The sequence below is a fragment of the Cyrtonyx montezumae genome, unplaced genomic scaffold (genome assembly GCF_038088225.1).
Source record: "Cyrtonyx montezumae isolate F1298 unplaced genomic scaffold, pur_monq_1.0 scaffold_17, whole genome shotgun sequence".
NCBI lineage: Eukaryota > Metazoa > Chordata > Aves > Galliformes > Odontophoridae > Cyrtonyx > Cyrtonyx montezumae.
Genome location: NW_027071903.1, coordinates 13,560,417 through 13,577,024, shown reverse-complemented (window position 1 = coordinate 13,577,024; position 16,608 = coordinate 13,560,417). Strand labels below are relative to the sequence as shown.

At 39.1% G+C, this 16,608-nt stretch overlaps 1 protein-coding gene across 1 annotated transcript; it reads right to left on the bottom strand.

Moving 5' to 3' along the window:
- Nucleotides 1-1,402: 1,402 nt before the first annotated feature.
- LOC136047201 (galanin receptor type 1-like) lies at nucleotides 1,403-15,894 on the bottom strand. Its single transcript, XM_065734254.1, has 3 exons — nucleotides 15,187-15,894; nucleotides 13,517-13,582; nucleotides 1,403-1,720 (listed from the first exon to the last, which is right to left on the bottom strand). Exons 1-3 carry the CDS (start codon nucleotides 15,892-15,894, stop codon nucleotides 1,403-1,405), a joined length of 1,092 nt encoding a protein of 363 aa, XP_065590326.1.
- Nucleotides 15,895-16,608: the final 714 nt, after the last annotated feature.

The window sequence follows — 16,608 nt, the reverse complement described above, 5'->3', positions numbered from 1 at the left end:
GTTGCAGTTACAGGTAAAGCCTTCAACTTTGCTCTTCCTCTTCGTTTGCAATCTGCCCAGAAGTGAAACCTTTACATTTAAGACCCATTTGTTGCATAGACCACTTGCCTCTCTGAAGTTCGTTCCATTGCAAATCATGCAATTCATGCGTCCACAGGCAGGGCCGTGCTCTCCTGGAGACTAAATACTTAAGAAGAAAATTGGGGGAAAATCTGTAGGATTATAATTTACAGGAAATCCTCTTTGTTGAAACACATTTTATGTTGTATCAGGTCTTGTGAATGGCCCTTGGTGCTGGCTGAGGGTGTGGGAAGGGCGGCCTGCCGATCCACTCACCTGGGACAGCAGGTTCTGGTGGGTGTGCTTGGCAAAAAAGAAGAATGTTTGCTGCACGTTTTGAAGGCTGCCACAAAGGACACAGAAGATGACAGTATCCATATATGGCCTCGTACATGATTCTTAGATGTGTATTTCTAGTTAAATTTCTATGACGTGCTTTTAAAAGCTCCTTAATGGTCTGTGAATCCAGAGTAACATTACAGCAAGTCCTGTGATGGGTCAGTCAGGGCTGAAGCATACAACTGACATTTGTAGCAGCCTTCTGGCTGTATGCTTCTTAAATCTGAAGTAACGTATACTTTATGTATTTACAAACCACAACTTTAAGCAGTTTATCAAAAGATGTTTTAGCATTTGTATATGAACATGTCCAGTAGAAAGCTTTGGGTAGATATGCTCAGAGAACACTGCATTCACCAATAAAGCCTTGTGTAAACATCACTTTCAAACAAAAACAGCATATTTTGAGAAATCTCTCTTTCCTACTGACCGAAAAGAGACGGTTGTTAGAGCCAGCCATCAACAGCAGTAATCACATCCAGGAGAATGCAGTCTTCCAGGCCCTGGGGAATGCAAGCCTCTACAGAGCCATCGAATGCATCATGAGACCTCATATTACACTACACAGTAAGTAAATGCTATGGCAAAGGCTTCCAGGAGATTTAGAGATTCCATTGCAACTAAAAATATATATAGTTTACATATGGTCAAATGATTGCTTAAGAAGCAGACTTATTCCTTGATGTTTTAGTTAGATTACCGAGCTGCTTCTCAGTGCTCTCAATAAATGTCAAGTTACTCATTGTTCACATCCTATTAACAGTCCACACATGTAATTGTTAACTCACTCAGTTCGTGTCTGTCCATAATTATACTTTCTGTTTAAACTCACGTTTTATCCTTTATGGGCATAACTATAACTGTATTCTCCTAGGGGCACCACAAGGGCATTCAGACATTTCTGATGGTGCCTAGCAGCAAGGCACCTAAATTAACCCCGTATAGCTGTTCTTCCATTCACCATCCTTCTCTCTCCTCCTTGAAAGGTATTTCTGAGCCCCATTTACACGTTAGTGGTTGAGTGTGTGGTAGAGAAGTTCTCCATTCGTATTCTGACCAGCTTCTCAGCAGGAACTGGCTGCAGAAAGCACTTGCAGTTGAAGGCCTGCTGACATGCTTTGCGGAAGTTCTCGGAGAGGAAAGCATAAATGATGGGGTTGATGCAGGAGTTCCCATAGGCCAAGCAATGGGAGATGATGCGGAAGGTGAAGGAGATGTTATTGAGGGGAAAGTGCCCAAACTCTGCCCACATTGTGATGATGTGATGCGGCAGCCAGGAGAGCAGGAACACGGCAACCACAAGAAGCACTGTCTGTGCTGTCTGAAAAAGATGAGATCAGGTATTAAATGGTCAATGTGCCTAACAAGTCTGTGATATGATTTTGACCTCCACCACAAAGACCATGTGACAGGCAATACTGACCACTGCTAGGTGAATGAACTGTGACCGTAAGAGAAAGAATGCTGAAAATCAAACTTCTTCTATGGAAAAACAGGATTTCCTGTTATTTAGCTTAGGCAATACCTTAGGCTGATGACCCCTCACAGCTGCAGCTGGGGAAGAGGAAGGAGGTCTGAGCAGTGCCTCAGGATGGCTGAGCAAGGTAGTGAAGCAATCTGATGGGAGTGGCTGATGGAGTGGAAAAGATGCATGAGAGGCAGCCTGGAGCAAAGGAAGGTGGTGTGGGCTGCTGTAGTTATTTTGTTATAATATTTGACAGGCCGCTTCTTGGGATTTTGTTCCACTCATTGAGAGGAAATGGCAATTTGGGGATTAAATTTTGGGCTGCGGGGTTGGAGGTAAAGACTGTCAGTGTTTTGGGGCTGGGTGCTAAATCGGTAAGCTAACCCCAAAAAGGAGATCCTCACCAATGTAGATAAAGACCTTTATCCTCTGAATATTGCTGTAAAAGAATATTGTGGGGACCTGCAGAATGTATAACAAGAAATAACTCAGCATTTATTGATAAGTATTTTTCCTTTCTAGAACAAAAACTGCATGACCCAGAATATTTAAGAGTCTGCCTGACATTAAAATTACTTCTGAGGAAAAAAGAGGTGCATAAAAAATTTGTTGAAGAAGGTTTCTTTTATTGACTCTAAGTTACTAGTGGTATGAAACTATAACTGACTGTAGCTTCCTTTCTGCAGTGGGGGTTCTATGTGGTCAGGACCCCAACTCTCAAGTTTAAGCAGCCTCAGAGTGTTGCTTTTATCTCACTTTCTGCATGTAGCAAAGGCAGGGAGTACATAGCAGAGCTCTGAAGTTAACTGACTTGGGTGACAGAGGGACCTTCCTACTGCTTTTGCAGGGCTAATTCCACCTCTTTTCAGAAATACTAATGGTATCAGAAGGCTAGGTTGGTTGGTTTGTTTTGTTCTATTTTTCTTCAATGTATTTAATCCATCCTTGGAACATTGTAGTAGCTGTTTATCAGGTAACTTTCTTCTTTTCCTCCTTACTAATTCTCAGCAAAATGTGTGCTTTGGAGGTTATCACCTCTATTTTGTCACTTTGATAAATGTAACAATTTGTGAATGTGCAGGTATTATCTTTCTCCGAAGGAAAATGGGAGTTGTTGTATAACTAGCAGGAAAAATAAAACCAAACAAAAATGATGAAGACAAATGCAAGCTTAGGCTTCATTTCAGCTTAAGATTTTACAGCCTTGGTAGTCAAGGTCGATGCTTCGGTCAGTAACTCCCTTCCATAATTTCAAGCAAACAGCAAGCAATTACTTCCCTAGAAGAGAGATAATTTCCTAGTGAACGAAAAACTCATTTAATCACTGGTTATAGAGACTGCATCTAGCAGTTGTTTGCTGGAGAAACACCTGCAGGTTTTCATGTCATTTTAAATTACTGTAGTGCTCTGTCACCTTACCTGCTATGCTAGAATTATAAGGAGTCAGAGTTACATTGATCTGACAACAAAACACCCAAGCTTTTCTAGGAGAAAGCAAATCTATCCCTGCGTTGCAATGCATCCGATAAAAAAGCTGCTAAAAAACGTCTGCATGTGCTCCAATTTTCTTCAGCAGATCTCCCTGGCAGGGTTTCAGTGGTGGCTAAAGTGGCTGGGTAGTGTTGAGCTGACAAAGAAGATTTCTGGATTCTCATTAAAGTGGGAAAAAAGTTCCAAGAGTCATTTTCTCCTCCCTGGATTATCCTTGTGCTCCTGGTCAGTTAGAAACTGCATCTTGCTTTCCTAAGTCTGCATGCTTAGTGCTGTGTAAAGGGTAATATGAGGAAAGCAAGAGAATTAAATGAGCAACAGAACTAGTGAAGCTGGATTTCCGAAGGGATTGTCTTAGATGATTTCTCTGGTGTCTTAAAAGACAATTTCCTTCTCAGAGCATTTGCAGTATTTCCCTTGTCAGTGGTGCTTCAATAAAATTGTAATAAAACTTCACTCATCTGGAGCCTACTTCAGTGAGGGCTTTCGCTTTCTTCCTGTATCAATAAATTAGGTATAGTGTTATAGTGAGTGTATGTTGGCTGACAGGATGTTTCTGTACTGCAGACTAACAGTGAAGATTGTTTTGTGGAGATGATGACAGCAATGGAGGAAATACGACAGTGCTCCAGGGAAGAGTAGGATGACATTTCTCCACAGGAAAAAGTAAGTAAGGTGCTTAGGTATTGTTGTGTAAAGTCTGTGGTCCTAAAAAGTGGTTGCAGTCCCATACATAAGAACTTACAGAAGTCACTGCTAAAATATTTATAAACAAGTATGAAATGTTTATAAACTAGCTTTTTGCAAGAGACTGAAGATATTGGGCAAAGTTTCAGGAAATCCACTTCCAGATTCTTCTGCTTCATTTTAGTAACAGCCCTATGACACTCTTGAAGTTTCAAAATCTTTTGGGGTCAGCTCCATTTTTAAAACACAAACAAAAAACGACCAGGCATTTCTCAGAAACTACTACACTCACATGTTCAGGTATCATTTCTTTGTTAAATCTGTTGCTAGGACTTACTTGATCTTCTCAAACTGAGTTAGTTTAGGACTTCTATGTTGTACTGACCTTTCTAAAACCTTCATTAAAACCTGAAGAGCATGTGGGCACGCTAGAATTTTAATTACTGCTTATAACATATATTCATTTTTGTTTTATATGTGAATGAATCATAATAATATGTTTAAAGTATATTCTGCTTGCTCTAAAAGTAATAACGTGGGTGAAGCCTAGAGGTGCTTTCTTGGGAACTGTTTTTTTCTCCTATTTGTTTAACCCTGCAGAAAAGTCAACTGCATCATGAGATGATTGGGCTGTTCTCTATATTGGATAGGCAATATCTTTGCTGTGTTTACATAGGTCCTGCAGCAATGATCTCCTGCAATAAAAACAGATAATCATTGAAACAGAAAAATATGTTTGGATGAGAGACAACTGTGCTACCTTCACTTGTCTTAACTGCATTAATGAGCCAATTAAATCTGTTAAACTCTAGGAAGACGTTACTTCTTCAGATCAAGATTTCTGTGCAAATAAGAGAAAATAAATTAAAAAAAAACAACAGGGTGTAAGTAAACTAAATGCACCGAGGAAGTTTGTATTCATTTTGAAAGGCCTTTAGGTTTATCTTACACCTAGCATATTTCAGGTGCTTCCTTATTTCACATATCAGAATGCTGTCTGACATACAGGGTGACAAAGCATATTCTCACATGAATAAACAACCTCAGCTTGTGAACTCTTAAAAATGACCACGTGGGAAACCAGAAGCTGTTCTTAAAGGTACCAGTGTGATCAGGAGTTAGTGGAACTGAAAGACACAGATGAAGTGGTCTTGTGATGTCTAGCTTGCCTACTGTTGTATGGGGGATGTTAATGCAATTATTAATGATGTGTAGCATTCTTAACCCTCACCAGCAAAAATGGTGCCACTTTTTTACTTTCTATCAATAAGTAGCTTAGGCTTGTTACCAAGACAACCTTTGATAGCATCCCTCTGCTTGAATTAGGAAGCTACAAGCACTGAAAAATTCTTTTGAATAGGGGCTATATTGATCTAGATTACTTTTTCTTCTTACTGTGAAATGGCAAACCAGGCTTTCAGCATAGGGCTAGTTATTAAAAATGCAGTTGCAGTTGCTAAGTATTAGCACAAAGTTGTTTCTGAGATCCAGCTATTTGGGATTTTGCAGTTGAAAATATGGACAGTACTAGAGCAATTATACACATAATTTGTGACTTAAGGAACAAGTTTTGGATATTGAATTTTCATCTTTTTTTTTTTTTTCAAGTTATAGGATATATGGTTAAGAGAGGGAACTGAAACAGTATTTTATTTTTAACATGACATCAGCTGAAAGTAGTATTAATACAGACTGAACAGCTGCAGAAGACCTATCCAAATACTGTTTGAGTTTGTTTGGTGAGTTGAGATAATTTGCACTGTTAATGGATTACTACTGCTCTAGCTAACCGATGCTAACCTTATGGTTCATTTCTGAAGCTTTAGTGGGTCCATATTAGGCATGTATAATGGCCAATACTGGATTATTTAATCGTCATTTATTAGTATTTCACACTCACTTTCAAGCAGCTTCACAAAACAACCTTGCAGTGCATTGGAGCTGAAGTACAAAGTAAATGTTTAAACTATACAGAGGATCAGTGGCAGGCTGGGAAATAGGGATTGGGGGAAATCATAAATATGTTTGTTAAACAAACATATTTTTTTCTTGGGTGTTCCATCCCCCATTATTCTTCTGTTACTTTTATAGGTGATTGTTAAGGTCCCTTCCAACCCAAACAACTCTATGGTTTGAACTTCATTTATAGCTTTCCTGCTTTTCTTTGTTTTCCTTTTGATTTTTTTGTTTGTTTGTTTAATTTTCTTCAGCCCTGAACAAGCTATGTCTTGATTTTAGTTGCCCTCTGCCCTTCAAAAAGCAATGGGAAACATGTTTAAAGATCTTTTTTGAGGGAGATGCCTCATTCTGCAGGGCGTTGAAATCTTTAGCTTTTAACTGTGGCTTTGGAGCTGTTACTCTTGATGAAATCCTAATGTACCTGCTTCAACTTGTCAAGGGCAAAATTAAGATTGCACTGTAATGAATCAAATGTTTCAAGTATTCCATGGGCTTATTATATTTTGCATAACTACCTGATGCATTAGATTAACAAACAGTATTGGGATTAAAATGCGTAGTGGACAGAGCACTCTAAAAGCAGAGAATTCGGAAAAAGAGTGTCACTTTCCTGATCTAGTCTAGACAGATTTTTTCAGAGCTGATCAGGTTATCCATTTGTATTATGTACCTCAGCCAAACAGAAATGAGAAAGAACATTCAAGGAGCCTTTTATTGAATAGTAAATTCTCACTTGCTTGCAGGAATACTGAACTTCGTTAGTGGGATTGCTGTTGTTTCCTGAATATGATGGAGGTTTTTTCTCTCTGTTCCATGGTTCTGAAGGAAGAAGCACAAAGAAACCTATGTCTGTTTTTCTACATGTTCTCATTAATAAATAACAACTGACTCATCCTTTTTTACTGCTGTGTGAGAGGACAGCGTATATAATGAACTTGTTCCATTCTTCAGGTCTGCTTCCTCCTCACTCACCAGAACTAATTTCAACTAATGAGGTACAGCTGTGACTCCAAAGGCAGCTTTATGCTAGCTATGGCTGGTTCTTCACATTGTGCCATACTTCCTCAGTCTCTGGAAGCTGGTACTTTTCCCTTGATTTCAAATATAAAGCCTAGTTATGTTTTCTCTGATTGTATGGGAACTGTTGAATCACAACCTGAATCACTGATGGATCACCTGAGGTGAGCACTGAGTCAGCTGCAGAAGCACGGGTGAAGGCAATGTACCTGTGTGACCAGAAGGGGTGGGGTCTGGCTCCAGCTCTCCTAAACCACATTTACGGGCTGACCAGCTCTGGGTAAGGCTTTCTTGTTGGAGATCTCTCCTGTGTGGAGTTCCAGGCAAGCCTCAACCTTCAGTGACAGGTGAGCCCTTCCTAGTTTAGTGGTTGTCTTTATACGATCTGGATAAGCCATACAAAAATATGCTATCTACCTTCACTATATTGAATGGGAACTATTTTTTCAGGGTATTCACCCTACACTGATTAGTTTCATTCTCCTATTATGCTGTCTCTAACTTATGCTTCCTTTTCACTACTGTTTTAGAGACAGTTGGTGCAATTTTTGATCACCTCACATTTGATTTGGATAAGCTACCAAGTGTCAGCTTTGGCTATGTGTTGTACTTCTACTGTGGTGGATGTTCTGCAAAATAAAGTAGTGATTCACAGTGCTGTAAGTTTTTGCTTTTAGATAGTGCACTGCACCAGTGCCCAGAAAGGATAAGTAGTTCTGCGCAGTCTACTACTGTGTTGCTGGAGGAACCAACTTTGCTCTCAGCATCAGCATACTCTGTTTTCTGAAGACAGAAATAAATTAGACATTTCTTTCCTCAGAGTCCCTCTTTAAGCCAATGTGCAGAGGTGAAAACTGTCAAGTTTTTTCCTCTTTTTATGTCAGGCTTTTTTCTTCTGTGTTTGCAAATCTGAATCCCGCTGATGCATTTGTAAGCCTTACTTTCCATTAAATTTGGACACCGGGAAGGACCCAAAGCACAGCTTGAACTCCAGAAATGTGCTTCTGGCTTAGTGGTAAACATAATTTTTCAAAACAGATGTTTCAAAGAAGTCTATATCTGTCCTTAACCAGCTTATATGTTGGGTAGAAGATTCTGCTTCAGAGAAAGCCCATCTGTTACTTGATTACGAAGCACTTCTCACTACCCTCTGGTCTCTCTTTTATTACTTGCTGGTGTAACTGATCTAAATTGGTCTAAAACTGCACGGAAAACGTTCCTTTTTATCTTCTTCCGTTGTTCTGCTTTTTTTTTTGTTTGTTTGTTTTTAAATCAGAAATGGCAGTTAGCCATCATGAAGAAAAGGAGAAATTGAAACAAACTTGGTCTTGTAGATTTGTAATCAGTCCATCTCGGCTGCTTGCATAGCAAGCTGAGAGGTGAACTCTTCATTTCCCCAGAAGCTTGTTTGCTCTGGTCTGACTGCTCCCCTGCACATCTCTGATTCTGTGATTTTTGCTACTAATCTCCGATGCTCTTAATACTGGTTCATTTTGTATTCATAAATGCTCATAAGCATTATGATATTCTATTATCTATTAATTGGCAATGAAGCTCTCTATTTCTGCAACCCTAGGTTCTTATTAGCCAGACAACTTGTAGGATTTCACTTCTGATTAATATATATATATATATATATTTAATTGATCCTAAGATTTCCCATGCTGCTTTGATGTACTTAGTGCTTAAACCTCAAACATCTTATTCATTAAGCATATATGAAACCTCCCTGGCTGTATGAACAGTAATATGTTCACTTCTTTACTTGACAAGAAAACAGGTCTTGATCAAATTGCTTTTGACCGAAATACCCATCTACCTTGAAGAATTTCTGAATGTTTTACCTCAAACTGTGATTTGACCTTCAAAAAGAGGTGCTCCAGGGAATGTCCCAGATCAGCTCTATGTATCTGTGTTTACTTAGCTCTGGGAGCAATGAACAGCTAGTTTATATGTGGGTAAACATAGGGTTATGAATATACAAGATGAGGAAGAAAATAATATTAGCTTTGTAAAGGAAGATGTGCCTTAAGTTGACCAGTAAAATTTTGGAGCAAGAGCTTTGGTTTGTGTGCTTTGTAAACACATTAGCTTAGTTCTCAAACAGTGGTAAGAAGAGGGGGAAATCTTTAGGAATTACTAGGGAAAGAATATAGAACAAGTGAGGATGTGTTTTCCCACCTTGTGTCATTCACCTTCCTATTGTAGCTAAAAAAAATAGGGAACTGTACTAATTTTTTAGATTTAGATGTTTAAATTGGTCTGTTAATTGGAGCCTTTGACCACCATTACAACTAAAAGTTCCACAAATCTCCCTTCTTTTTAAGGGTGCTTTCAAAATAGCTGTGAAATTCACAACCCTAGAACCTTTTTTAAACCTGAAGAAAAAAACTCAAGTTGCAAACAGAACAATCTGGTCTTTAAATATGTACAGGACAAAAACAAGTAAACACTGAGGAATCCTGGTGTGCTCCAGCAGCCATTAAGGCACTGCAGGGTCAGTTCATGATCAGAATAAACCTTGCTTTGCATTCATTTCCTTTATTAAAATATTTATTGCAGATGTATGTTCAGAGTTCCTAGGGCTGAGCTATTAGGGAACTTTTTCAGCACTGTTAGATGGGGAGTAGTTAACTTTCCTTGGAGACAAATTGTAGTTTCGCTACACATAATACACAACAAAGAAGCAGATCTGAAATATATTTTGTGATTGAGAAGTGCACAGGATTTCTTAGCACATAGTCTTGCTGGCCTGCCTCAATAAATGATTATCCAAAACTGCAAAAGGGAATCCTGTCGCATTACACCATCTCAGCTGTAAGGTTGGCATGCACAATCTGGTTTAGTTCAGTACACAGAATTTCAGCACTAACTGGCAAAAATTACTGGATTTATCCCCTGGTCTGCACAAATATTACATATAAATGGCAAAGGATATCAAATTGAGCTCATCCAACATCAGCATGTAAATAATAAGCTTAGATATATGAAGAAAAGTGCCAAGTAGGGGTCTGAATTAAAAGTCAAACTCTTGATAATGAAATATGAAGTCAGGATGCATCAAACTTTGAGCACATTAAATTTTTATAGTTTCAAATGTGCATAAATCAAATTAAACTGCAGTAGTTTGAACAATTAGCATGTTGTAACTTAAAGAGCTTACAGATTGCAACCCAAGAACAAACGTTTTTATTTCCTTTGTGATTAATGTACCTGGAGGATTTCATATCATCCTCAGAGTCTATTAAAGGCAAACCTGTTATTTTCAACATTTTTTTTTTTAATGCTGGCTTTTGGCATGAGGGTGGGAAGGGGAAGGTGGGCAGACTGTTCTCTCAGTTATTCATAAACTGGGCTTACTCGAGCTGAACACACTTGTGATTTTTAAAGCCGTGTATCTAAACATTTCACTAGTATGTTGGCCTTAGAAAACAAGATCTTTCTATCTGTCCTTCTAGCCCCTATGTATCCTCAAATAATGTGAACTTTTAGTACTACACTGTGACAAATGGGACAATGGTAGAAAGATCAGAAGTGATTGAAGAGAGAGAAAAATGGCTTTGAATGCCTGGTACAGAATGAAATCTGCTGGTATGTCCTGCTGTGATTTTATCTGGAAGAAATGGCACTGCTGAAATGAAGCTTGGCATTTAGAGAAGAGGCTTCATTAACTAGTTTCCAAGGGAACTTTTTGACAAGGATCCCTTCATGAGAAATTAGGTGACCGCGCCATCCTATTTCACATGTGTATGTCAGAGCTTCTTTTACTTGGGCAGGTAGATAAAAAACCAGTTACTTTAACTGAGTTTTGTTCTTTTACTCAAATGTCTGACAGTAGGTATGTATGCCTATGGCATGCAGTTTATTCCTAAACTATGTTTTATTTGACTGTACTGTGTCTTCAAGAGTCTGTATAGCACAAAGAAAGTTTCTGGGATTCTGAACGGCAAACCTGTGGGAACTCATAGCAGAACAATTTGCTTGTAGTGGTAATGCAGACAACATTTCACTAGAAACCTTTGTTCAGCAAGGATTCTAAGCCTGCAATCTGATTTATTTTGAGACTTTTACTTGTGTTTTCAGCATAGATGAAAGTAATGAAATATGTACAAAATGCTCTTTGCAAAATTCACAATTTATCTGTTAAAGACAAACAGACCAACACTAAAATCCTTCTCTTAGAGGTGGGAGGAGGATAACTGCTCATTTGTCCTGTTTTCTTCAGTTTGTGGGAATGAAGTAGGAGCTGAATGGTCATAAATCCAGACAGAATTCTTTTTTGTTAATATCAGTATTCAAATTTGTTTTCTATGTCAGTATGATAAAATGCATGCCAAATTAACAGATATGAATCCAATAACCTCAGGTTGTAAGATCTTGCTTTTACGTTACACTTTGTTTCGATGGATCCAAGGTCCACTGAAATTACATGCAAAACAAGCTAGTTGTTTTGTATGGGCTAACTTAACTTTCCAAATGTGGAGCGAGAATCACTTGTCACACATCTGAGCAAAATAAGCAAAATCTGCTCATTTAATCTCTGAAATTTAAGAATTAAAACCAAGTGAAACTGCTTGTCCCTAATAGACCACTTAGATACATATGAAGGAAGCTAATTTATCAGAACTGACGTGTACATATGAATTTCCTATTAGGCTTTAGTGGCTTTAGTGTGAAGTGTTCTTAGGAAGATCTGCTGTAAATGATTGACTCTGTGTGTTTCAAGGATACTCTGAAAGTACGTGTGGGAATGGAGTGAATCTGCAAACTGCACAAAGAAGGATGCCTTATCTAAGGTGCTAGGAGAAGTAGTTGGAACAAGGACTAGTTGCAACAAGGATGCCAAAGATACTGTTTGGCCTGCAAAAAAGGCTAGATGAAAAGCAGATTTCTCAACAGAAAATGAAGGAGACAAGTTTTGGAAGGTAGTGTGCATATATATGGAGCGATGTGTCTGATTTTTTTAATTTGTTTTAATCTTTGGATCAACTCCTTGCTTTAACTAGGTCTAAGTGCCAGAATTAATAATAGCTTCTAGGCATTCCAGAATTATGGATGGGGAAATACTTAACAGCAGGGATGGGAAGTGCTTTATCACTGACTAGTTTGAGAGATCAGTCAAAGGTATTTTTTTAAGATTACTCCTCTCAGTTGTGTCTAGCCAGGAAACAAACAGTTGAAGAAATTGTGGAACTGTTTTGCACTCAACTCTGCATATCAAATCTGGAAACAATGGAACCAGATGCATTTGAAGAAATAAGTATCATTTAAGAAAAATTATTTTGTGACTTCAGTGCTTTATAGGGAGATGACAGTAGTATTCTTTGTCTCTCGGTAGTGTTCTCTTCAAATATATGAAATAAGGTTGTATTGGGACATAAACATATCTAGTCAAGGAGGAAACAGTAGTGAAATTTAAGCTATCCAATTTATTTAAGGATTTGTCGGTAGTTTTTTACACCTAAAGCAACTGGGTAAATTTGTGAAGTCATGAGAATCTATGAAAAAGAGACACGTTTTATATCACTTCATCTGCTATGTTTGAAAAAAAATCATCAACAGATCCTCATTGCCTTTGTCATGGTAGCTGTTGGACTGGCAAATGAAAGCATTCCCTGTTCGTTTCCTCTGGCTGTCACATCTGCTTGGTGGCAGGCACACTGATCATTTGGATAGTATGGTTGCTGTGCCACAGGCAGAAACTGTGACCTGGTTGTCCTATCAGCATCTAGTGATAATGCCTCATTACAACTTGCCTTTGACCAGCCAGATAACCTACACTTTTCCTTACCATTGCACACACAACAATTATAACACTTCTGACTGAAATAGTTTTTCCTTTTCATGCCATGTAAATCTTATGTTGTGACAGTGCTGTTGGTGAGTTTTGTTACCTGGAAACTTTTATTAATCATGGCTTATCCGCTTACAGATTCTTAGTGGAAAAATTCTACCCTTAGTATTTTCCTCAGTTAATTCTTAAAATTTTGCCTAATTCATACAGCTTGAACAGGGATAACTGATATTTACCTCACAAAGGGGTTAAAGTGCCATCCAAGGTCTAAATCCACACATACTAGATGCAAGCCTTAAAAAACTGGAATACAAACAGCTGCTAAACAGAGGCACTTCAATTTCAGGGTCCTTTCCTTTTAGCTAATTGAATTATACTCAAATACCTAGGTCTTTTCATAGTCTGAGTTTCTGCCTGCCAATGTAAAAATACTCTATTTGGAGGGCTTCTATTATAGCACAAAAAAAAATAATCAAAAGACAGTCCAGCAGGCATGTAAATGGAGATCAATAGAGCAATTCAATAATGGCATCATTTTGTGTTATGTCTATAAAGATACAATAAACTGTCAACATGAATCTGAACTTCAGCTGAAAGACATGGCTAACATTCATAACTGAATGGAGCTTGAAAAGAATACTAGTTATATTAAAAGCATGAGATGCCCATTATATTAGTGTACAAATTAAATCCAAGATATTTACCTTCTTCTTTGATCTTTCAGACTTCTTAGAAATGTTCTTTACTTTTGTATGGAGATGATATATAACCTTGAAAAAAGGAACAATAAATCAAAAGGCAAATTGAATGGTATATATTAGCATTTGAACTTATTACATGAGCACTAAAAATTAAAAGAATTGCTCTAGTGTGACTTCAAAGTTGAACATGATGCTTTCAGGCTTTTAATTTTAAGCACTCTCCAATTTTCTTTTCAAAGCTTGCTTCTAGAAGGAGAAAATGCTAAGCTTCCAGAAGATGTGGTTTAGCATTATGTAAGAGCTCAACTGGCTCTGAGCTGAAATTGACAGGAATCTCTACGTGGATTTGAAATTTTAGACTGTGCTTAAATCACCTGCATTTACCCTCTAGGGTGTTGACAAATAAAGGCAGAGAACAGTGCTATACTTTGGTATGACTGCCTTGCCTCTCCTGGGTGCAGCACTGACAAATGGAGCAGATACATGTGTTCCCCTTTTCAGAGAGGTCTTAAGAAATGTTAGAGCACTGTCGGTGAAATCCCAGTTAACATTTAAATAAACCTTTATGCACTTGGTTATAGCACAACAGTAACCTGACCACGTTTATACTTTGGCATTTGGAGGTAAAAGACTGAATTTTCTAAAGCAGTTAATGAACAAAATAAAGCCTCTGTTAAATGCACCTTACCTTTCATCTGCTGCTGTGCTCAACAAGGGCAGTGAGGGGAAAAACAGCTGGAGTCACAGTGACAGAATTTATAAAATCTAGTGGTTTTTTTCTTGTTGTGATAGGCAAGGCCATAGAAGCAGATATCTTTAGCTTAAATCTAAGTGCATTCTCCTGTTCATAGCACTGATGATATTGAAATAAATCAGTGTTGAAAGTGTCACTGCTTTTGATTAAGCAGATGTGAACTAGAATTCCAAGAGAATATTTTTTTCAGATCTGACCTGCAATTGACTAGTGATGAGGAAGTCCACTCCCTGGCAGTCACAAGCAGAAGATTAATTTAAAAGTCACAGAAAAGTTATTCTGGAAGTCTAACGCAGTTCATAGGTTCACCATCTGTCTCAGACATTCTAAAGATCAATCAGGGCAGGAAAAAGAAAAAAACCAAAAACCTGCTCTTGATCAGTAACAACCTACAGGAAGTAAGAAAGAGATGCCTTGCTGAATAGAACATGAATCCTAACATATTTTTACAAGGCTTTGCAAGGCACAGTCCGAACTTTGTGTCAAATAAAATCAAGAAATTGTAGCAATGTTTTTCTCTGATACTATTTCTGTAACTTTCTGCATAGTTGCTTTGTCTGTGATTTTCTTTTCTTCCTAGGAGCAATCATTTTATTAAGAGAGGTCAAATGAAAAATTCCAAAAAAACCAGCAAGAGATTTTAGCAAATGTGGGTGTCAGCTGAGAGTGAGCTTGTAGCAGTTCTTCACTTTGTACCTGAACAGAAATGTTTTCGATCCCTTTTGTGAGATGGTGATTTCTTTCTATTTTACAATGTTCCTCCCACCCCCAACACCAGAGAAGCATCCTATCCCAGAAGGGACTCTAGTTAGAATTGGATCTATTGGATTTGTTGGCTGAGTAGTTTGTGTGTGTGACTCCAAGCCACCAGAAGGCTGTAAATGATCCTTTCCTTTATTTGAATGGTATTTTTACTCACCTTGGCATAGCAGCACGTGATGAGCACCAGAGGCAGGATATATCCCACTAGCAGGATCATAACCTTATATGTCTGCTTAGCTGTTGAGCCCTCTGCCCAGTTCTCCCAGCAGAAGGAGCTGTTGGGTGCTTGATGATGACCACTCATAAGGGCCTGGTGCTGGGCCACAGGGATAGCAATGAGTAGAGACAGCAGCCAGATGACACCCACGCCGAGGGCTGCATTGCGCTTGCTGCGAATGCCAGAGGAACGCTTGGCGTGAACCACAGCAATGTATCTGTCCACAGACATGGCCACCAGAGTAAAGATGCTGACCAGCATTGTTGCCATGGCCAAGTAGTGAACCCATTTGCAAAAGAAGGCACCAAAGATCCACTCTGGCAGGGAGTAGATGGTGGCCTGGAAGGGGACGCAGAAGAGCAAAAAGGAGAAGTCTGCAATGCTCAAGTTGAGGATGAAGATGTTGGTGGCACTGCGTGATGGACGACTCCCAGGCCGGAGACGTCCCAAAACAACCAACACCAGTGTGTTTCCCACCATTCCCAGGAGAAAAATCAAGCCAAAAAGCACCGGTACGATCACCACCTCAGGGCCTCCCTTGACAGCCCCTGACCAGCATGATGGGGTTCCTGTTTGGTTAGTCTCAAGGCTGCACTTGCTGGTGTTGGCTCCAAAGAAAAGCACGAAGTTGTCTTCCTCCTCCTCCATGGAGCTGGGCTGCTTGGAGACCAGAGAGCAGTTGCTGCAGCCCTTACTGCTGTGGGGAAGGACTGTGTTTGTAAATGGTGGCCAGAGGCTGAATGCTTGGGTTTTCCAATGCTCTGTGCCTTTGCTTTGAGGAGCAATTTTCTTCAGATGAGTCTTCCAGATTCTGTCTGCATCTTCCAGGAAACAAGGCAAAGGGATCTGAGGAACTGGTCACATCTAAGATGCTTGGCAGCTGCTGATGGAGATCTTGTGGCAGAGGAAAAGTCTGTGCCAGGAGGGCTGAGGATGAAGCAATGGTAAAGCAGGGGCAGGCTGGTTTCCTCACGCCCCTCCTCTTCAGCTTCCCTCCCACGCCACTCCCTGGAGCTGTGCCTGTTGTACCTGCTTTCCAGCTCTGCTTGGAGCTACAGTAGCAAAAAAAAGTGCTGCTCATGACCTGAGTCTTTCAGAGAAGAGTCCCTATCAGCTCTGTCTTCATATGATATTAGTTAGGAGGGGAAGAAAAGCAAAAGCAAGTTTTTATCCAAAGGAATAGATGGCGCAGCAGATGTTGAATGATTGTCTGTGCAATGCTATAGGGAGCAGCATTGGAATTGGCTACATGAACTGACAAAAAAAAAGCCAAAATCTTTTCTTTAATCAATAAAACAGGATTTGTTGTTTGTTTCAGTCTTTAATGTGCTCACATTAGAGCATGAAGCAATCTAGATAGTG